This window comes from Folsomia candida, unplaced genomic scaffold (assembly GCF_002217175.1).
Source record: "Folsomia candida strain VU population unplaced genomic scaffold, ASM221717v1 Fcan01_Sc006, whole genome shotgun sequence".
NCBI lineage: Eukaryota > Metazoa > Arthropoda > Collembola > Entomobryomorpha > Isotomidae > Folsomia > Folsomia candida.
In genome coordinates, this window is record NW_019091198.1 from 7,922,758 (window position 1) to 7,945,969 (window position 23,212).

A 23,212-nucleotide genomic window follows, 5' to 3' on the forward strand; every position below is an offset into this window, starting at 1 on the left:
TGTTCTTCACTGAACAAAACCTGATTGTGGTTGGTACTTGCTTTCCGACGGACAACTTCTGGGAATAATTGCGCCTCATTTTCCCGTGACCCTCACGCCTCGCAAAAGTGTAAGGAAGAAGAGGATGTCCTAGTTTTGCATGGTTGTTGATCCCCCTTCAAGTAGTGTAGCTGAGGAGAGTTACATATTATATTATTGGAAAAGACGATGACGGCGAAGAGGAGGAAATGGCGAGCTGAGAGTCGTTCCACAAATGCTTCAATGGCATTCCAGTAAGGAATCATCGAGGAGAAGCACTTCCCAATCCGGATCGAGAACTTTCACTACTTTCACTTCCACGAGGATCCTTTCCTCTTCACAATCCTTATAAAATATAGATCACGAGATTGAAGAATCTCGAACTGGGGCTTAGCATTATTACTACTACGCGACTACAAAAGGTGCAGAAGGAAGAGGAGAGAGAGAACCTATATTTTGGTGAAAGCAACGAAATCACAGTTCTCTCCTCACCCTCATCAAAAGAATTTGTCGCAAAATCATCATTCAACGAACGGAAATGCGTGGTTGCCTTCGAGATTTGTTTGGAGAGATCCTTGTTGTTTTTGAACTTTGCTGCTACACATTGTTTTTGGTCTTTATCCTTAAATCCTACAATCATGATCATGATCATGCCACGCCACGGGGCCTGTGCATTGGCGATAATGGTCAATTCTCTCCCTTTTCAAAGCAATCTATAACAGGAAATCCTTATTTTTTTTATTTAGTCGGGGTATGAATTTACTACTCTCAAGATGATGGTGCGTTGCGTCCTTATTGGGCCAATAATCTTGGTTCTCATCTCATCTCTACCTTTGGTGGGGTCCTAGGTGGTGAAAGTGGCAGTGGAGAAACAATAATGACTCCATGCGTACGTACATGGACTGAAACATTAATCTTGTCGATGAAGAAAGTCTCTCCTCTTAGATTTCCCTCTGATCTGCTCCATAATGCGAGAGAGAAGGGATGGAAAAATTGAAGAGAGTATCGAATTGAGCAGTTGACGAAATGTAACTGTGCACATTCGTAGCATTCGGAGTCCAACAAAAAGTATGTGTCCTCCTTATCCCGTCCTTTGGAGAGCATAAATCGTTCTCTGGAGGGGACAAACAACGTCGGAGCGAATTTATTTTTTCGGCGGACGGAGGACGTGCATTATGGAGGACAACTTTGTTATCAGAGAGGATACGCAATATGAAGGAGGGAACGCTCTAACTCCTTCGCAGTGCCGAAAAAAGGTTTCTTTTCATTCTCGAGATGTGTGTATTTAATGAAAGCAATGACAAAGTATTGTGTTGGTGTCGTGGAAAAACCTCAAAAAAGTTTCATATTTCCTTTCTCAACTTTATCAATTTTTTGCAATATGAGCACGACATAATCATCATCTAGGACTTCATCTAGTACTGAATGAAATATCTTTTGTGTGGTTGTGTCAGAGGAGGCGGCTATTATTCTTTAACAATTTCTGACATTATTAGTTTAGCCAAAAAGCCAGTATTTGGAAAAAATTTGGGATTGTTTTACTTTTTCAAATTGTTTTCAAATTGCCCAGGGAAGGATGGAAATGGTCCAATTTCCGCAAGGATTTGTCAATACAACTTGTTTCACAAGCAAACATGGTTTCAGAAATCATCTTAAATATTTACTGTGCAGTTTTGGAGAAAATGTGATCTCACACATTCAACGTTGTACGTTATAAAATGGTCACAGCAAAAATGTAACCACAGTCCAAAATATCGGTCAGACTTACAAGGTATGAAGTAATATGTGAAAAAATTGAAACGAGACAAACACAATCAGATAATTGACAGAAATTTTATTTTGTCAATAAAGCTGATTTTTTTAAGTTTTTCTAACTTTCGTTTAAAATAATTTAAAATGTCAGTTTTGCAATAGTTGTACACGTTTATGTATATATGGATTCTTTTTTTTAGATGTATTACACATAGGAGTACCAACTCGGAATTGGAGACCAATAGCAAATGGTCCGACAATCGCGTTAAGTAAAAATATAAAAGGCGATTCACAATCATGGAATTCTACATGCAAATGTGGCGGTGGCGTAAGTAGTAAACAATAGACAAATGTTGAAAGACCGTATCATATATCTCGTCGTACATACATTATGTATCTACCTGAGTGTGTCCCTACTAATACTATTACATAATAAATGTTGGAATGCTACAGATTACATATACAATATCTTCTGCTTGATTGTTTTACCTGACGAGGAGTACAAATCTTTCATTGTGTGAGTGATTATCACGGATAATAATAAAATTCAATTCAGCACACATGGTTAGTTATCTTTGTGTTATCAATAAAAATAGCTTCATGGTCTACTAACAGAAATATGAAACAGAAAACATGGAGATTACTCTATGAGTCGTCGAATTAACTGAAGGCTGATGTCATGAGGACACTGCTGAGACGGAAGGGATCGCTGTGTTTCGGGCCTCTGAGACTCCACTCCGTCTTTTGCGGAAGCAAAACCAAGACATGCGGTTTCTGCAAATACAAATATTGTATGTTATGTAATTATTTATTCTATGCATGCGACCCAAGTTAATAAGCAAGTATTTAATTTGATGTATTACTTGATAATTGATGATGACGAGGAGGATCGAGACACAAAGTATTCTTCATTTTGTGTACTTGCTTGCTTAGCCGCAAGCAAAGCTTGTGAAACATCCGATGGAAATAATGAGTTTTCTAAGCATCGCACGATTAACCTAAGAGTTTTTAATTAGTGTTTTAAGGCAGTTGTAACAAATCGTTGTTTTTTCTGAAAAAGTTAATAAAATAGGAGATGAAACGAACCTTGGTAGCACTGCGAGAACCGTGGTGACGGTAACAATTAACCAGTGTACTGGTGATGTAATTAGCTCATGGATAACCCAAAATGGATTCTCGAACCCCAAACAGTTGATGCAAACCGTATTATAAATGAACGCAAATCCATAAAAAACCAAAATAGACGCCACAATGGACAAAACGTGAATTATCGTCTGAAACAATAAGCACAGTAATTCATATGGTACAATACTTGCTACAGTCAATAACTATGCATTAAAATGTTAGCAAAATGACGTACCCAAGACTTTGCTTCTATGGCCATGTGAACTAAAAAATATAAGGAAAAATATCAGGGTTCCCCACTGTGTTAAATAATTCAAATCGGATGGGATATACGACTAGACCTCATCATTCCCCTCTTCCTCCCAGTTATTTTACTTATATTCACCAAATTCTTCTCATCCTCTCTCGTTATGGCACCCAAGAAAAGTATTCCCCCAAAGGATAAGAAGTCGGTGGGTGACGAGAATACAGGTAAACACTAAACCTCTTATGTTTAATTGTATTTTTTTGCTAACTTTCACTTATTATAGTTTCTCCTACTGCCGGTTCGTCTTCCTCTTCTGCTGTTGAGCCACCTCAAAAACAGAGGAAAGTTGAAGATGTCAAAGTTTGGACAATGCTGCCCGTTGAGAAGGAAGTGTCGACGATTGAGCACCGCTACCTTATTAACCGGCAGTGTGTTCAATTAAGAACAACTCACGCAGAATGGTGTGCACCCGGTCAAGTGCTAAAGACTACACAGAAGAAGACGGTCAAGCAAGGTGATCATATTTTTTAAATACTAAAATTACTACATGTTACTGATGATATTTTTCATCTTTTTTATAGATCAAGGAGTAGAAAAAATAAAGAAAAAGTTTTATGAGCTGGCCAGACCACAAGTGGTTGAGGAAGAAATCAATTCCGACCCCTTTTTTTGCACTCCTTCCACTCCAGAAGGTATCGTTGCAAAAGTGGAGAAGCCATTGACCCAGCAAGAACGGGAACGATCCCTTAATTTCATTAAAGCACAACCGGGTGGAGTTCCAATCGAGGAGACGAATATGACTCTAAAGTGGAAGGTGGCTGGAGGTTCATGGTCACACTCTTCTCTAGTTGTTTCTGTGGGAGATGACAAAAGAACCAGAGATTTCAACATTTGTATCACTCCTGGTACGACAACGAGTAGTACTAATAATAATAGTACATACAAGTGCTAATTCATGTAATTTTTTAAATTTAGAATGCTTCTCTTACCAAGGGACGCTTGCTTCCGAAGCTGAACCACGCTGCTCAAACGACAAGGGGCCGAAGAGTAGATTTGTGATAGCAGAATACACCGATAATAGCAACAAAGATGAGATCGTGATATTTCATGTTATGGCGCTTTTTGTGTATGAAAGTGAGACCATGAAAAGGGAACGAGCAGTAACGTGCTTGAAGAACCAGATATCACGTAGTCCCAACAATCCTTGGCCAGAATATGTTGCTGCACAGGAAACGAACCATTGTCCCACCCCCACCCGAAAAGAAGTCAGGATGCTATGTGACTTTGAAACAGAAGAGGAGGCGACTAAAGTATTCTCTGCCTGGCAGGCAAGTATTTAGTATTGCAATTTGTAATAATAATAATGAATGATAATTGCTAATTGTCCTCAATTTCTTAATCTAGTCTGTTACGTTGATGAGAAAGTTGATTGAGCCCAACACAACCATCCAAATTCGATATCTGAACAAGATGGTCAACTTGCCGAATGGGGCTGAGAAGGAGGTGATTGAAGAGATGGATAAATGGGGGGTGAATTTGTCAGTTTCGAGTGTGATTGATGATGAGGCGGAAAGGGCATCCATTTCTTACCCATTTGGAATAAAACGACAAGGTTATGAAGGGCTGGCGTCGATGGTCACAAAAGATGAAGTCGGTGCTCTCTATGTCGTCTCAAATCCACACATCAACTACTTTGGAAAGACGATCTCAGGATACAACCTACACTTACCCACCAACACCAATGACACAGTGACCCAATATTCCAACAAGTCAGGATCACTGCCTTGGGAGCTAATCCCCCTCGGATCTTGTCCCCTCGCCGATTTAGAGAAGAATGAGGCTCACCTCCACGTGTGCAACATGTTTGCCCATCTGCTCAAACTTCGCCAGAGTTTCGTGTCAAAAGACCCTCCCTACAAGTACCCAGCAGGACAAGTAAAGAAGAATCAAAGCCATCCAATCTGTTTGAATAAATCTACTAACTGCAAGTTCTTCGATAATGAGACGATGATCAAAGTCAACTTGTTTATGAAAAAATTCTATGGGGTTGGAATCAACCTTGGTCCTAACGATTGATAATTAATTGTATATCACCAGTTTTATACATATTTTTTGTACGGTGCAATATTCAAGAGAGAAGGAGATTATTGTAATAAAAATGTGAACTAACCCAACATGGTAAACATGCAGGATACCACAATAGTTGTCCCAAATTCAAACATACCAACATCTGAGCCGCTGTAAGCCTACGATTTAAACATTGTATTTAGATTACATTTTACTGGAAATTTATCAAGATAAAGATCCCGTCAAGCTCGACTTACCCCATATGACATGAAGAAAATTACAACGCTCTGATATAATGAGTCCAGCATATTTAGCCAAAATGAATGAGCCTGATGAACTTTCTGGAGTCTTCCTTGTCCATATAATTTGGGACAAGCAAGTAAAAGGTCTGCAGGACAGTCTTGATCGTATATGCCTAATATCATAGAGAATGATTAGAACTCAATTATTTTCATATAAAACAAAACTGCATTCCACTTTACACTAAAATTGCTTACCAATTGCCATTGGGGGCAGGGCAGTAAAAAATAAATTAAACACCATCAGGTACATTTGATCTACAATTTGATTTGAATAAATAAATACAGGTTGTTATTATTATTTCATCCATTTTTGCTTATTTATGTATCAAGTAATTGTGAAATAAATCTAACAAATAAATCTTACCTATCATCACAGAACCGGACCAACCATTCAGTAATTGATACCAAAAAATCACAAACACGAACGCCTATAGGATCAAAATAAATCAACTCTTGTCATTTTAACTTCCGTAAAAAATGTAATAATGGAAGGACGTGTAAGGCTTACGGCATTTTTGTAGAAAAAATACAATATCATTCTTGCTAGCCGGTCATAGCACCAGTGACCATGTACGAGTAAAAGGCGTTCCAAATACTTAAACTTTGAAATAGCGAAATCAGACGCCATAACGGCTTGCATCCCTTCCTTTCCCGATATGCCAATTCCTACGTCGGCTCTCTGAATCATCGACACGTCATTGGCTCCGTCTCCAATGGCAAGTGTCCTCATCCCTAGCTGTTCTTTCACGCTGGTAACTATGAACGCTTTCTGTAGAGGAGTCGCGCGACAACAAAGTACCGATGAACAATGCTTCGTTAAACTTAAAAATTTGGTAATGAGTTGAGTTTTATGGTCTAAAATATATCTGTACAAATAATACAAGAAATAATTAATTTACAAAAATATTATAAAAACTTAATTTGCAAGGGTTAAAAAATCAATGTTGGTATAACGAGTACTTACGTGAGTGTTTTCCCATCTACAACTAATGCACGCTCTTTATTTGTCAAAGGAGAGCACAATTCTGAGGGACGACGATGTACCGAGTTACTTGCTTCCGAAGAAGCATTCTCTCCAGTTCTTATTTTCTCGATTTCATTGAGATAAAATAAAATAGAGCTTTCTGCTTGGTCCTTACTTCTTGAATTGAGTATGACAATATCCATGTTGGAGGTAAAGAGTTTACACGAGTATGCAATATTCACTGCCGTTTCTTGCTTGTCGCCAGTTAAAACCCATACGACGATTCCGGCATTTCTCAACGCTTCAATAGTTTCTGGCACCCTATCCTGAAGTCTGTCTTCTATTCCAGTTGCTCCAACCAACTCCATGTTGTTTTCCATTGCACTATAAGCTTCAGATAAAAGTTCGTCCCTGTGATTAAGATCCAGTTCAGCCTGATGAAATTTAATTAGCCAATCTCTGTACTCATTTTCACTAAGGACTCGTTTGGCCTATAATTTAAGATAACACGAAGTAAGTAAAACATTTAAGTAATTTTCCCTAAAACAGATTTGTAAAAATCGACGAAATAGCGTAAGAAGACATACCATGACTAATGTGCGAAGACCTTCACGAGCATAATTGTCAATCTGAGTTTGCGTTCGATTAGCCAACTCTGTCTGTATAACATCTACAAGATTAATTATAAATTAATATTACAAACATGTGTGCATAAGTAGATGGTGAATCAAAAATGATATTTAATATTCCCTACCAATTCGCTTAAGTTTAGAAAATATAGCAGTGTCAGCCCCTTTGCAGTACATGATAATTTGATTTGTTTGAGGATGCCGTACAACTAATGACATTCGCTTCCTCACAGAGTCAAAAGGGAATGTGTGTAATATTTCATATTTCACCGGCCCATCACCTATTCCGTCAGAAATACACACGGCACGTTAGTGAATTCCAATATAATGGACAACATAATGAGATGAGATGCGATTCGTGAATGTTTTATATAAATAAAATACCTGGCATCATCACAGTAAGAGATTGTGGAGATCGTTTAATTAACCGACAGTTGTATAAATACGCAGCTTCAACGAGTGCCTACAAACAATTTTAGATTAAAATTCGCCATTAACATTAAATAAGAACAAATTGCCATTTACCAGTTCATCTGGACTTTCAGCTTCGAATATTGGTTTTGGCTCCATCGGGGAAGGCGTATTAGTGGGTGCGGCAGATGAGTTATTTAGGAGTAGAGTTTTGCTCAACTTTTTGGATAAAACATTTTGAAACGTTAAAAATCGAGGTCTTTGAGCTGGTGACTCGGTTGGAGTAGTTTCATTGGATGAGGAAATGGGAGAAAGTGGTCTAGTGTCTGGCTTGAGCATCAAATGTCTACTAGGTCGCCTAACACCTTGTACTTGGTTTGGAATCACTAAATCGTTTGTACATATATTTGTTTGCAAAGAATCGCTTCGAAGCGAGTCCTGACGACTTTCAGGATTCGACGATTGGAAGTCAGTAAATGATTGAGAAGTAAAGGAAGTATTGTTGATGGAGCCAGCTAAAGACGAATCCATGGATTCCCGAATTACAGATAATCTGTGAGCAGCAACTTCTCCATCCGGTTCCTCAACATCTCCATGATCGTTCATCTAGTTTATATAAACGATATGATTTTTTAAATGGGGCCATAATACAAAACTGTCGAGGGTATAGTAATGGTTTTCGATATTAACATCCTGTTACAATAGTTTAATGCGGAATCCGTTAACATAGAAGAGTAAAACAAGTACTTACTTTGTCAACGTGGGGATGCTTTGCGACAACTACTGTGTTGCAAATAGCAAGTATGAGAAAGAACTCCTGAAAACATTGGAAAAATTTAGTAAATCGGCAATGACCTCCAACATAAAATTGTTAAAACGATTAATACAACTCTTGTAAACTTGAAAATGATTGGGTATGACTCTAAAGCTCGGAAACCCAGCTTTTGTTTACGCTGTCTACTATATATACTACTTGCACTTTTAACTTCATTTAAAACTCCTTTTTAATTGTTATATTAAACCGTACTTACTCGGATTTTCTCTGCTTTCTCCGAGTATCCTTCTTGCAAATTTCCAGACTCGACTGAAATCTGAATATTCCATTGCCCAAACAACTCGTATAATGTTGGGTTCACTTTCAGAGACGGGAATAGATTTGGTCTGTCCCGAAACGACTGGGATAATAAAAATTTATGTGTTTTAGAGAATAGAAGTACTTAATCCAATAAAATTACACTATAATTGTGTCATAATAACTTACAGATTCATCCGGCATTTCGGTATGATTATAGTCAATGGCTCCAATAGCGCACCTTCGGAATATCATTTTATTTTCCGTTAAAGTACCAGTTTTGTCCGAAAATATATACTGAATCTGTAAAATAAATAAATCAATTATTTCATTTACATTCCCTATAAACTTATATTTCTTGTTATCATAGCTTTCTAGTTTAATAACCAACCTGTCCCAAATCTTCTGGAATATTCATAGCTCGACATTCTATCCGTTTATTTGTTTCCGGATCAAATAACTCAATATCGTTTTGAATGTGATAAATTTGCATTAACTTGGTTAGCTCAATAGTCACGTACAGTGACAATGGTATCATGACCTGTCACATACAATGAGAAAAATGTATATGAGAACCTACATTCACTTGAACTAAGGGCTAATAAATAGTAAATATATATGTTTGACACACCTGTAGAATGATAATGAATGTCAGAAAATTTGTAAAAATCTTGGTCCAAACGACCCCCGGTTCCTTTGTATCTTCGGTTTCAATTATGAAAGGCACCCCGAGTTCATCAAAGGTAGACAGCCAGAGGGCTGAACCAGTGGCACCAACAATACAAAGCACTGCCAAGATCACAACGCACCAAACGACTTCTAAATTCATGAGTTTTTCCAATCCAGTCCTTTTATGACGAGGACCCCCATTGTTCAACATGGCTTTAGTGTCGCGCCCTAACAAGTAAAGAGTAAATTGTATATGTAAATAAGTAAAAATACCGTAAAAATTATTGAGGCAAATGGATAGGGAGAAAGTAAATAAACTTACCAGCATATACAACAAGTCCTTCAACATAGTCTGTATTCTATTAATGTAAAAAAAATCTTGTCAAATAGAGGAGCAAATTATCCCTCTGATAAAAACTGATTATTAAATTGTAACTTATGAAAATAAACAACGGATATAAACTACAGATCTTGTATTAATACGTTTGTATAAGATATGGGTTACCCACCTTAAGACAGCAATCTCGAAGGAGAAGGTTTTCTTTAGTAACGGGCACTTGCTGTGTATCTGGATGGATCATTTTACCTAAAATTTTAAAAATGATCGTTCATTTCTTCGGATTTTTTCATAATTTTTCATTCCATACAGCATCAAAAGGGAAAATACTTACCATTGAAATGATAGATTTTAGTCGTCGGAAGCCCAACTTCGACTTTGCTGTTGAATTTGTTGACATCAAAAGCAGCATGCTGAAATTGGGAAGTAGGGCAGAAATGTAGTCATTAAAAACATTTGATACTGCTGGCAGTAAAATGGCATCATTATTGTTATCGCCATCCATCACCAGGACTCACTTTATTAGTGAAACCTCGAACAACCTCCCGTGGCTTCAGGTTGCTTTCACCGTCCAAATTCATAGTCTCAATGTAGCACAATCCGTTCGGGTCGCTTGTTTTCAGGACTAAAATATCCGCAGGGATAACCTCGTTACAGCTGAGGTGGACTACATCTCCAACTCGAATATCTTTCCATTTGACACTCTCCCACCGGTTTTCATGCCTGGAAGGAGGAGAAAGTTTTAGCTATCAGTCAGCCTCGAAAGTGGAAGGAAAGTGATATCAATTTAACAGACTATCGAATTATATATTAATCCAATTTAATAAATTAACTTGTGATGGTTGGCTGTCACCAAAAATGACACCTTATAATATGCACACATAAATATGCGTGTTTAGTTTAATAAAAGGAATTTTCCATCTCCAGAATATGTATGGAAAGAAAGGAAGAGAGTGAGCGTGTGTCAGTTTGAGTGCGCTCACTCAGTGTGGAGTCCGTGAGTGTCATTGTTATGCTATGCATGTCAATGTCATTTATCTCTTTATATTCTTGTTTTAATATTTACAACTCGTCTTACAACCAACTCAACAACATATCCATTACGTTCTCGCATTAAGCACAACAATCCTTGTAAATATATAAAACGTATAAAAAATAACATCAACACGAGCTGACTGCGAGAACATTATATAGCACACTCTGTGAAAATCAATGTCAGCCCACAAAGGTAATAAACATTCCAGAAGAACCCTTGCCATTTTATTGTCACCGTATTGAGAGGCAAAAGAAAGCGGTGGCTACGTGTCGATGAAAGCTATGCAAAATTCATGTGCACACAAGTATTTAGTAGTAGATTACAAATTCGATAGCACCAAATTTTCCATTTCCATTGTCCCGAAAATTCCGCCTTTTCATACTAACCAAACCGCACAAAAAGCTAAACTGACTGAAGTTCATCACAAAACAGCATATGCACAATAATACACATGTACGTACACCAGACCACCGCCAAACGTGGCGACCGTATTTCCAAGTTGTAAGCTAGTTGTGAACGCATAAACGACATTGACAATGCTGCCCTTTCTTTATTCTTCTCCAACTTGCATAACTGTCTGAACGACGAGTATCAGCAGGGGCTAAGATAAACCTTAAATATTCATGATGTTTGTGGAGTGTAATTCATGCAGGTAACACTGAACTGGTTGACCAATTCTTCCAAACGATGTGCAAACCTGACATATTTGCGATAATTTGAGTCTCCTCCTAACTCAAGCTTAAAAATTGGCGATGATAATGGTCTACACTCAACGCGTATATATAAGTGTGTGTATATATTTTATATATGCATCCTAATTTATGTGGCGTAGATTTTTGTAGGTAGGTGGCTTTGCTTGGCTTTGAAAACTTGGAAATCCGACATCCTGCTCGAAGTGATAAGGTTTTGTACCCCAACTCAATTTTTATTACAACCATGAATCCACGAATTAAGCAAACACATTTATCGTATGATAACATAACATGTGAGTGACGATGCAGGGTCAAGTGCTGCTGACAATGTGCAATAAAAAACGTGGACGTGACATATGTAGTACGTACGTCGCATTTCAATGCGTCAATGTAATGAAACAAGTTATACAATTTATTTAATTAGCTAATTAAATAAACTATTTGGCGAACAATTTTCAATGAAAATTAAGTGGAGAATGAGCGCACCCACCCAATTATTTAAGTTAGTCTTACAAGTTACCAAATTTTTTGCTGATTAAAAACGAAAACGGATTAAACTATCAGGGCAGCGATGCACAAATTTTAATTAGCGAGAGGAGTGAAAGTATAACTTTTCTCTAGAAGAATGAACTCACAAAAGTGAATCGCAACTTTCACCTTGACACATTTCCCTCTGCTTATTAAGCAAGACTTCCCGAATTCTACAGATTACTGAGAGCAGAGTTATTCATTACTTGATTCGCAAAAATGCAATGATGATTGAATTGCATATGGCATATTAAGGATAAGGCACAAGTTGTAGGGATTGATAGAAATGTTGAATTGGTTCCATATTAATTTCCTTAATCATATTGAATAAGTTTTTTACAAAAAATTCTTTACCTGTGCCAGACTCGACATGTAGAGTTGTTGATCCTCTTATCACTATTATAGCGTCTTCTATCTTCAAATAAGTCCTTAATGGCTGTCACGCCCAATACAAACATCACAGGTAACATTGCGATTTCTTTCCCAAATGCACTGATGGATGGAATCCAATTAAGAAGAACGATTGATATAAAATATAGGTTTGCGAAACGATGAAACTGTTCAAAAAGATTTTTTGGAAGAAAGGATATGATTGTATATTTTGTCGTTCTAATTCGATTATTTGGATAATTTCCATTGGGATGAACCCCGTCTGGCAGAGTGTCGGGAACAGTGTGATTCGGTACGACAATTCTGACTCTGGGGTTCTCAACCTCAGTCCGCTTCCAGAATAATATTTTGTTCATCATGGGGATTTTCTGCTGTCTCAAAGTGTAGATGGACTCTGACCTCGATGCTGGTAATTTATTAATTGAAAATTAGACTTGTACGTAAATAATCCTAAAATAGGAAGTGGTTTGGAGGTGGTTATATTATACGATTTACACGAGTCGGTTCTACATACATACATATATTAAAATTTCTACATTCCATAGCGTCCTCTGATTTCTGTTTTAATAAACAAAAATGGGTCTCTAGATTTCTCGGATTGGGAATGTCAATCCCATTGTAAAGTTGTGCCTGTTTTTGTCTCTGCATAACGTAATATTACATATCTCTGAAATGTTCAAATGTGACAATCACTGAAACATTGTCTCACTATCGACACCCCCCACGCATGCACGTAACGTCCACCAGTTTCCCTTGCTTTGTGTCATGAACAATATAATATTATAAATAATGTAACCTTTATTCTGACAATTGGTGGCGTACTTATCAAATGATAAGGCAGGGACAAGTGAATATTTGCTAATTTGATTTTGGACTAAAAGCAGAATATTTGTTTGTGTTTATCCGGTTTCTGCATACTTTTGTGTTTCATTTTTCTACCTTCCTCGTGTAAATAGTATTCAACTGCCAAACTTATCACGACCTTATCACCTAACGTAACCTTACCGTTCCTAGAATGCCCCCTCCAATGCATTTCTTTTGGCATCGTTGTGGAGTTCAGTCTTTCTTTGTGTCCGGGTGGCAAAATGAAGTCTGTCTTGGAAGGAGCTCTGTTGTGTGACTTGAGCCCTTGAGGAGGATCTTCGGCAATTTGACCATGTGAAGCAGCACGGGTATGACCCTTGTTTAAAACGGATGCCTTTGTGACGACGGCATCACCCGTTGCCATGTCAAACCCCCTGCCGGGTTGAATTACACCTCCATGACTAGCACTGCGAATATGGCCTTTCAAAGCAGATTTCGGCCTGATTTTCGGTTGCACTCCTGTCCCCACACCCACAGTTCCACCACAACTGGTTCCAGCACTACTATTTATTACAACTCCTCCCACGCTTTTCGTCGTAGTGGTCGTATTGGGAACTATTGAGACTTGCCCCACACGATGACCACTACACGACGCGTCCTTAATGTTTGAGAGACTGCTCGCCGTTGACGGTGTAGTAGTGGTAGCACTGTAATCCTGGCCACCACCTACACCACTTTGTGTTCTGTGTTTTTCGCCCTCCGTCCCAAAGGTAGAAGTGCCCAGTCCCACGGATGAGGTTTTGAGGAGGGATGCTTTTCTGGGTCGAAGAGGCGGTGAGACGGCTCGACCGACACCGCCAGTGGTTGTTGAGTGTCTCGTTGGCGAAGCCCCACTGCCCACTGTGACTGAGCCGCCAGACCCCGACATTTTCCTCTGAGACGAAGATCCGGGCATTCCGGCCACAGCTGTCACGGGAAGCCTGGTGGACACCTGAAGCTCTGCGTCGATATCGGAGAGAGGTAAATCTTGGGGTGGTGGGAACACATACGTTGTTGTTGTGCACTGTTCGACTGCTGCTGAGTGATCCTTTGTTGTGGACATCCTCAATACTCATCTGCAGTAAAAAGAAAAACGAGAGATAACATAACCATTTACATTTAAATGGGAAACACGCAAAGTTTTCTATCATCACCATCATCATCATCATCGTAATCCTGGCCTTCAGTCAGGCAGGCAGTGAAAGGTTTTGTATTATGAGCTTTACCATTGGCAGCGCAAATTACTAAACCTCAATACATCCGATTAGATTACTCTGTTTACTTACACTCTACCACAAAATACAATCTTGCCTATTCCCTGATGCCTCATCTGCACCCTGCCCATTCTTCATCCACTCCTGACTGTCCTGACTGACTAGCTACGATGCAATGCCAATATTGCTAATATTATCTCCGCCAACTTAAACACTTATTAGCCAAAAACCATCACCATCACATTATTTTTATTACCTTTCAGCTACACCACATGACGATGAGAAATGGTTTTTACTTTTTTTATATGATACCAATCAGTGTATGCATATACATCTCTCAATTTCATCTCCTCGTCAATCATAAAAATATGACATGAAGCAGGGGGTAAACCCTGATTCAAATAATTAAATGATATAAAAATCTACGTGCAAAAATACGCTTTTTAAGTCAGTGAAGTATCAATAACCGACAATATGCAGTAGTTTAACCGCATAAAATCTGTGTGCAACGTGTCAAAATAGAGCAACTTCCATGCAAACTAAATATCTGCATTAATAATGAAATCTATTGTAACTATTGTGTACTCATTCACTCGATATGATTTGCTAGTTTAGAAATATATATTTTTTGCCTTACTGGACTTTGCAATTAATTTGAAACTATAATAATTGCACTTGTAACTTTAGAAGTAAATATTGTTTCCAGATTTATTGAAAATAATTACCCACTTGCACTACGAGTGCCACCCATGTACTTGAGTATAGAATAGTAGTCAGAAGACTAAATTTCAACAAATGTTACAGGATGATCACTTTATTAGCTGTTCAATGCAATTTAAATATTTTTACGTCAATTTACATACGTCAAGTACAGCAAGGACAAACTAAATGCAAATTGACTTAAATGTTTCCTCATTTATTACTAAACAACGTCAACTAACAGCTATCATATCAACAATATCCATTCATCTTCTCCACCCTAAATGGATCATTAATTTACAGGATCAAAGAAAAGGATATAAAATACTTTTAACTGCTTATTTTTATAAGTGATGGATTGATTTCCTCCCGTGTAGCAAATGACAAACGAGACAATGTATTGTAATTGTAATTGTAATTTGTATTGTAATTATTTGATTAGTCAAATAATTCAAGTATCATAAATATTTCCTTCTTATTTATCTACTGCTTCTGTATGAACACATTCAAATGGAATGACTCCCACACACACACACGCGCTACTGTGATGATGATAATGGGCTAACTATTATAAGGTTGTCTTTGACAGCAGCATTTTCATTTTTTATTACACATATTTAATAATATGACATAAACCTTGATTCGGTATTCTATTCAACTAAAGTAAAGCAATCAGAAGCTATTAATGTGATAACAACGAACCAACTTGACAATTTTATGGACGAAAAGGTTCGCAATGAGCTCGCTGCTCTAATCCAAATCTCGAAATGATACGTTGTTAAAAGCATTTTCTGCATGGAACTGCATATTCAATGAAACTTGGTAATAATCTTGTCTTCTCTCTTGGTAAGTGAGTTGTGAGATAGCTTTACTGACTTATTTGTCAGCCACTCTTGTACATACATGTATGCCCACGTCAGTTTTCAAGTGTATGGTTTGCCTAGTGTGTGCAATGTCGAGATGATGTGCAAAATATTATCAACTATGTAGTAACTCACAAGAAACAGCACGTCAGCAATATCCAGCTAGCTAATACATAATTCGTGTACACAACCAACAGTTTGGGCCTTCAAAATTGAACAAGTAAATAAAAGATAATATGTCAGACAAGTCAATGTTTCAACTCTTCTCTGGAATATACCGATTTTATTCATTCGAGGAAATTTTTCATGGTTCGAAGAACATGAATGATACAAACTTGTAAACTAGACACTTACTGACTGGATGGAGATATGTGAATAAGTATGCAAAAACAAGTCCGACCACGTGTGCACACAAAAATTTCTTGGCACTCGACAATAATAATTGATAATTGCAGAAAAATCAATTGATAAAAATGGACGTGTTATGTATATAAAAACTCAAGTCCATTTAATTGAATTATTTGAGCAAATATTTAAATATACTTAAAAAACTACCACCTGCACTCCACTAAATAGGACCTACATGCAAATTGCAACTACTCGTTCTGTTCTGTTCTTGAAGAGTCATAGTATAATTGTTCCCAAAGGTTGGGCTTCGTTAGCTCGGACTATGTCCGTCATCATGGATAAAAAATTGCTGGCAATATCAATTCACTAATTCACACTAATAGCGTCAAAAATTGGACACGTAAGTAGATAAGCAAATAGAGAGAGAGAGCTCACTTGTTAAATTTCATCAGCTATATAAATTCCATTCCATGCAGCGTTATAAACTCAATCCACTTTTTTGTTTATTAACATTTTAAAATTCTTTTGACAGACAAATTCAATTATGAACCAACCCAACGACCAATAATTGTTTCGTCATTTTCCATGAACGTATATTCAACAAATTCATGATAGACTAATGTATGCATGTTAAATACATCATATCACATCACATCACACACCCTCAAAGGAAAACAACTCTCGCTTTTCCAAAAATGTTACTAATACCATCAATACCATCATCAAAGTCAATCACATATGTATTCATGGAACTCTGATAAATAAATAATAAAAACAGAACGATACTGTTTCATGAATGAATCATAATCCTATTTCATGAAACGAGCAGGATAAGTAAATCTGTGTTACATTTTATTCCATGAAATCATTTTTATTCATCGACATCCATACCACTGAACTCTGATGAATGTTTCAACGTTCTGATTTAGAATATGCAAATCTGCCGACGTTGTTGTTTCTCTGCAGAGTATAATTCCATCACAATTTGTCCTTCTGTGCAGCAGTAAGTAAATGTTGTAATTTTTTATTGAGAGAATTATTTTGCTTATTTATATATGTACCTAACACAACTAGCCGTTGAGTATAAACAATCGAGTAGAAAAGATTGTTAAGATGCTGTTGAAAGGGAAAAACCTCAATGTCGACAAATATAATGCTCAGCTCTCAACAATTCTAAACAGCGGCTAAACCTTTAACATAACGTTGAGGTCAAATATATGTATGTACTTTTATAAAAAAGAAAGCATGGCATGAGCACTATTCTTTTCTTTCGAATTGGCATTTTGGCATGAAAAAGAATCCATTCTATGAGCATCCAGCTCGCCATATGTACTGGCACAGTGCAGACAAAACTGGGTTATTCATAAATGTTCATTCGTGAGTCTTGACAGGGAGTTGAGATGTAACATTAATAAATTGTAACTCAATTTGAAATGTTAAAATTGAAGGTCAGCCATTGTTTGCATTGAGCAGAGCAGAGCTATATACACAGAGAGCTAGACACACAGAGTAAGTTTGACAAATGAAGGGAATTGAATTCGCCCCCATTTCACATGGTTATTGCTCTCGATTAGAAGGTGATTTTGAGCCGTCGTCATGCTTTAGTCGTAGCAGAGCTTGGGTTTCACATTTAATATCCTAGATTTTTCCTAGCAACGGCAATGACGTGTGTCGTACTAGAGTTTGTCCTTATTACTTCTAAACGTAAACGTGCGCTGCAAAGTGGTACTGACTGTATCAGGGACAATCATTTACTACTACTAGAAAAAAAATCACGGCAAAGTTGCCCGGAATAAAACAACAAAAGCTGGCTTTATTTTTTTCGGGGATGGACATTCTTATATAAGGACATGCAATGTTTTATATAAATATGTCCATTTCTATCAATAGCAGCAATTTTATTGTATTCAATTATTATGATGATAAAACGTAAATAAACAGCACAAATTTCGAGGAAGCATGTCATGGGCGTATAATGAACACGCGTTAAAATTACAAACTTAGCAATAGGTGTAGTTCTGCATAGTTTTCCATGCTAATAATTTCCACTATATTGATCCAAGTGTTTTGCATGTGTGTATATAAAACTACTTCGTTTTTAGGTTATCTAGTTTCGACCGAGAAATTCCAGGAATCCAGTTTTTACCCTTCACTCATGAAATAAAGAGAAACAGTCGTCTGGAGAAGCATAATAATTATGATTGGAACATAAAATTGGCTGTTCCACCTCGACACGTTTGTTTATTGTACCTCGACAGAGCAGTTCCATAGTTTATTCTTTAACGGTGTCACACAAACGGAGGAACAATTAAAAGTTGTTCTACTGCTCCTCTGTTCCGAGTGTGTCTATTTGTCTATTTATCTCCCATGGAGCGTTATTATTGCAAGGAGAAAATATTCGATTCGATACATGCGACTCATCTTAAAACTGATGTGGGACAGACCGGTAAAAAAATGAGGTGAAAGGCACAAGGCACGGTAAATAGCACTTACACCACCTCGTAAATCACATGCCCGTCGTAAATGCTATTATACCATTTGACAAATGATATAATGGAATTGGATGGATGATGCAATGGAATCGATAAAAAACTGAATTTCAGGAAGGATCGAGGTGGAATATTGACTGATTGAACCCTGCTGGCCCTTTGACATTAAACGTCAATGAATTCTTAAAGACATTTCCACGAAAATGGAGAAAGGGACAGGTAGAAATTAAATAAACGTTAATTAAACTTGTACTTGTCCATCACATCACAGCATGCTATAAAGTTTGTAGGATCTGAAATATCAAATAAGGTCCTTTATTACGTAGCTTGGTTATACATACATAATTTCGTTCATCAGGATATATATCATCACGATATATATTCAACCTCAAAGTAAGTCAAGTCTACGCGAATTGTATCAACTTTTCTGCAAATTAATGATGAGACGGTGAATATGAATGAGTAAAGAACACTCAATTTTGGGATGCACGGGTAAAACTGCTCATGCGAGAAGGAGAGTAGTTGAAAAAGGGAAACGAATAATTGTATCAACCATCCAACTAGGAACTAATTAATATCCCAAAATGGTGGTTATTATTACATTTGCTGTGAATAATTCAAAGGTCGGAAGCATAGCTACAAAATGGTAAAAGCCAATTTCCCGATGAATTGTCGTCATCATAATCTCTCTGAAAGCACTCAACACTCATGCTCCTCTATATATGACGAAATAAGGTAAACCATTCCATATTCTATTAGTCTTTTTCATCAATACAAAAGAATAACAAATCATAATACCTTCTTCGATTGTGGATTCCTCAGTACGACTAGTGTTAAGAAGTATGCTGGCCGGAAACGTGATTTCACAAAGCAAGTAAACTCATTATAAACGTATTTAGCTACTCGTGTTGGATTATAGCATTGCCAGAGCAAATCAATTTAAAAAGCACAATTATGGAGAGAATAATACAATGTCAAGAAATGTCATGTTTTTCATAATTATCGCAATATCCAAGGAGGACGTTTATTTTATATTATGTGTCTTCTGAAAGCAAGGTGAGACGAGAGGTTTTGGCTGTTGAATATGGTTTAACAACGTCACTTGAGAAACTCAAGGATTTTCAGTCGTCCGTCGTCCGTACAGAACAACACCTCACTTCCACATAACACTCAACCAACCACAGGGACCAAATATTTGAAGAGTTTTTCCGAGTTAATGACACACTCACTTTTCAAGGTGAGTCTGAAACTGTAAATGGTTTTATGGTGTCAAATACTACTTATGTGTTAACTAACCAACAATCATTAAAGCATGTAGGCAGCTCTTTAGAGAATCGAGATACATTTATGAGGATAATCATATTTCTAAAAAAGCTGTACAATTCAATCTGTAATCACTTTTACCTTTTATTACATAATGGATCATCCAAATGACAAAATAAACTCCAGTCGGTTGTCATGTCACATGTTTCCCTCGTTAGTACTGCACTCTCACTTAACAAGGAAGTCAGTCAGTTATCAACCAGGTTAATCACTTAACATCACACCGTCGTCCAGTCCATCAAGACATTTCCAATTATCTTCCATCTGTTAACCCAGTCTCCAGCCAATTTTGCAATTGTCCGATGACCGCCGATGGACATGCACGCTCACTCAAGTTACCTCAGCTAATATAATATTTCATGCCAAATTTAAGCTCACATTAACCAGTCTATTTTTCTTATTGATGGATGAACCCACTTTCTAGTAACCTTATTGACTTGGCGATAATTGACATGAACTCGACGAAGAGAACTTTACTTATTTTTCTTAAATGTAGAGAAACGGTTTACTTGGATGGACGGACGGAAGTGCAGACAATAGAAATGACTAGTTAAATGGTAATCGAGTTGCTATTGGCACAGAGAGACCTATGATATTACACGACGTCGTAACACATAATAACCATGCCACGGTTGACTCTTGACTGACTGCCGAAGAAGAAAAGAAGGCCTGATAATCAGCCACACTTCACTTCTCCCAAACTAACTGACACCATCCCCAAAGCCAAACCTACTCAAGCAAAATAAAGAAACAAACCTCCTACTACCTAGATATCGTAGATGTTCTCTAACCGTTCATATTCGCCAGTCGCCAACATTCACTTTTTGCAATGGAGCAACAGTTCCTTGTTGCGGTTGTTACATTGAATTCAAGTCATTCTGCTGTTTGTATTGCGATTTTGATTTAGTTGAGACAAATAAGGCTACAGATTTGACTCTTTCGTGCCGTTCTCTATTCTATTCAGTCATGAGGTGAATTCAGGGAATGCAGTGCATACATAATGCATGCGACCAATGTGATATATTTCCATTATTACATACAATGGCGAAAACACTGTCGCTAATTCCACGCCCACGTAAATACCAAAGGCAATCCCATTGTCACTATTATATAATAAGGTTGCTGAAATGGTGCTAAGTCAATGCTAATCAAATGATGTAATCGTCATTAAATATCACATCAATCACTTCACCCTTCAACGTATCAATACACCGTGCAATTTTCTGGAACGGATACAGAGCAGACTTGTTCTTGGCATCGAATGCATAATTATTATTGCGAAATGGAAGCAGCAGCACTTTTTATACAAAAAGTACATTGCCTCGAGAAATTAAGTTTTGGCTTAGGATGGTGAAAAAAAGAGGGTTCAACAGCAAAGAAAAAAAGAGTCGGATAATTATAAGTTTGGCACACCTTTTATATTCCAGCAGTCATTTTAACGCCGAAATATGCCTATTAAGACGGTAGCAGTTGAACAGAAGGATCAGTTGCGCAATTTGTTCATAATGATCAAGTCTAATTTACTTCTTTGTCTTGATAAGTCAGTTTTACATCTCACGAAACAAAATCGGAGCACCTGGTTGACGAAATTGCATAAAGTATGTAGCATCATCTCCGTCGTTGGAGTGGTACAGTACAAGCCATTAAAACCAATATGCTGACGACCATAAAAGCCGGTTTGATTACCAGTTCGTTCATTGCTAAATAACGTTGTTGGCTTGGGTCCTCAGCTCAACAGCGTTAATATTTTAACACCGTTATTCGCAAGAAGTTACATATTTAGGTTACTCGCTTAATGCCTGATACCCAGCAACATTAAAACCAATCTGTCTAAACCTGGTATTTCTACTTCTCATAAAGGCATCCAAATTTAGCAAATCCGCTTGTCTTTCGTGATTCTAGAATATCTGTACATTTTATATTCCAAACACACCATCCAAACCAGCACCCCACTATGAAATGAAATCCACGTAAACCCATTAATTCACCGCATACAAATATGTATCTACATATGTATGATGCACACAAAAGAAAATGTCTTGTCTGCGGTCACCTTACAAACAATTTTTGTTTTTTCATTCCTTCTCCCATATTCCAAGACATTCAAAACAATATAATTCAAAATCTGCTCAACAGAGTTATGAACATTAACTATTATTGCCTAATAAATAGTCAATCTTGGTTTACCACGATGCGATGATGTAGTTGATGCAATATTTTTCTTAAATTTAGTTAAATGTACAAAATGTAAGCTCACCTTAATAAGTTTGACATCCAACATTAATGTGGTGGTGCAAGTCGCTACACTACTTATGCCCCTCGATGACTCATCCTAGTGAAATGACCGACAAGGGCTGTTGCAATTTCCTGATCTTGGAAATTTATTTCGGAGTTTTATACTTGGAATTAATCTCGTTTTAACATCATTTTGAACTTTTGGAAGACGGCTTTCAGAATTAGTTGAAGTTTTTTTGATAAGCTTAATAATCTCCTTTGTATACCTTGTCAAGAAAAATGAACACTGCTTTGTAATCTCAAACAGTCATTTGATAATCTCCACAGTATGCATAACGTTACAACAAATATGTATAAATGTCCCCGTTTGAAATGATAGTCAATCATATGTTTCTCACAAAATTTAAAAAAGCTTTTGTCTTTCACTTAATCAGTCTTTTAGAAATCAAGATAAACACTAAGAGTTTCGTTCGAAATCAAGTTTTAAAAGAAGAACCTACGCACAACACGAGAACAAAACAGATAGACTATTATTAGCTACGATAGCCCATCCGCTAGTTAATTTAGATTAATTTAACTCCCTGTTCAGCCGACAACACTACACTTAAAATACTGAAATCTCACCGTGGTAGAGAGCAGATGAGCTTTATCTTGATAAGATAACGTTCTGTTCTTCGACGTGTGGCACTGTTCACAAAAAAGTGAAGTGCTTTCTCCTGCCCGATCTTTTGAATTGTGAGCGAAGAGGGAAAATCACGAGATCAACTTTACGTGTTCCTCCTCTGCTTCCTCTGTGCTGTAGAAGAACTCTGACTGAAGCTACTTATTGTGATCAATTTGTCCGTCCGTATGTAACTATCCAACGTGTCAACCTTTCTTGAGCTGTGTTTTCGAATATCGACATCTAATTTTTAAGTAAGAATGAGTTCGTCAGCTGACCTCCTAGGTCAAAATGTCAC

General features: G+C 37.3%; 1 protein-coding gene across 5 annotated transcripts; it reads right to left on the reverse strand.

The window, feature by feature from the left end:
- Positions 1–1,837: 1,837 nt before the first annotated feature.
- On the reverse strand, positions 1,838–23,023 carry LOC110850639 (probable phospholipid-transporting ATPase VD). Of its 5 annotated transcripts, none has more exons than XM_035852599.1 (27): positions 22,276–23,023; positions 13,245–14,158; positions 12,204–12,645; positions 10,112–10,316; positions 9,928–10,006; positions 9,766–9,842; positions 9,579–9,615; positions 9,219–9,484; positions 8,979–9,128; positions 8,777–8,890; positions 8,547–8,690; positions 8,267–8,332; positions 7,630–8,121; positions 7,489–7,567; positions 7,230–7,385; positions 7,063–7,145; positions 6,476–6,966; positions 6,020–6,377; positions 5,876–5,939; positions 5,707–5,766; positions 5,467–5,624; positions 5,313–5,388; positions 3,772–3,996; positions 3,131–3,159; positions 2,857–3,044; positions 2,634–2,768; positions 1,838–2,544 (listed from the first exon to the last, which is right to left on the reverse strand). In XM_035852599.1, the coding sequence occupies exons 2-27, from the start codon at positions 14,143–14,145 to the stop codon at positions 2,448–2,450; spliced, it is 5,172 nt and encodes a 1,723-aa protein (XP_035708492.1). In that variant the 5' UTR covers positions 14,146–14,158; positions 22,276–23,023; the 3' UTR covers positions 1,838–2,447. The 5 variants fall into 5 exon arrangements, with proteins under 5 accessions (XP_035708492.1, XP_035708493.1, XP_035708494.1 ...); XM_035852600.1 differs by lacking the exon at positions 22,276–23,023 and adding an exon at positions 20,100–20,658; XM_035852601.1 differs by lacking the exon at positions 22,276–23,023 and adding an exon at positions 14,237–14,255.
- Between the last annotated feature and the right edge of the window lie 189 nt (positions 23,024–23,212).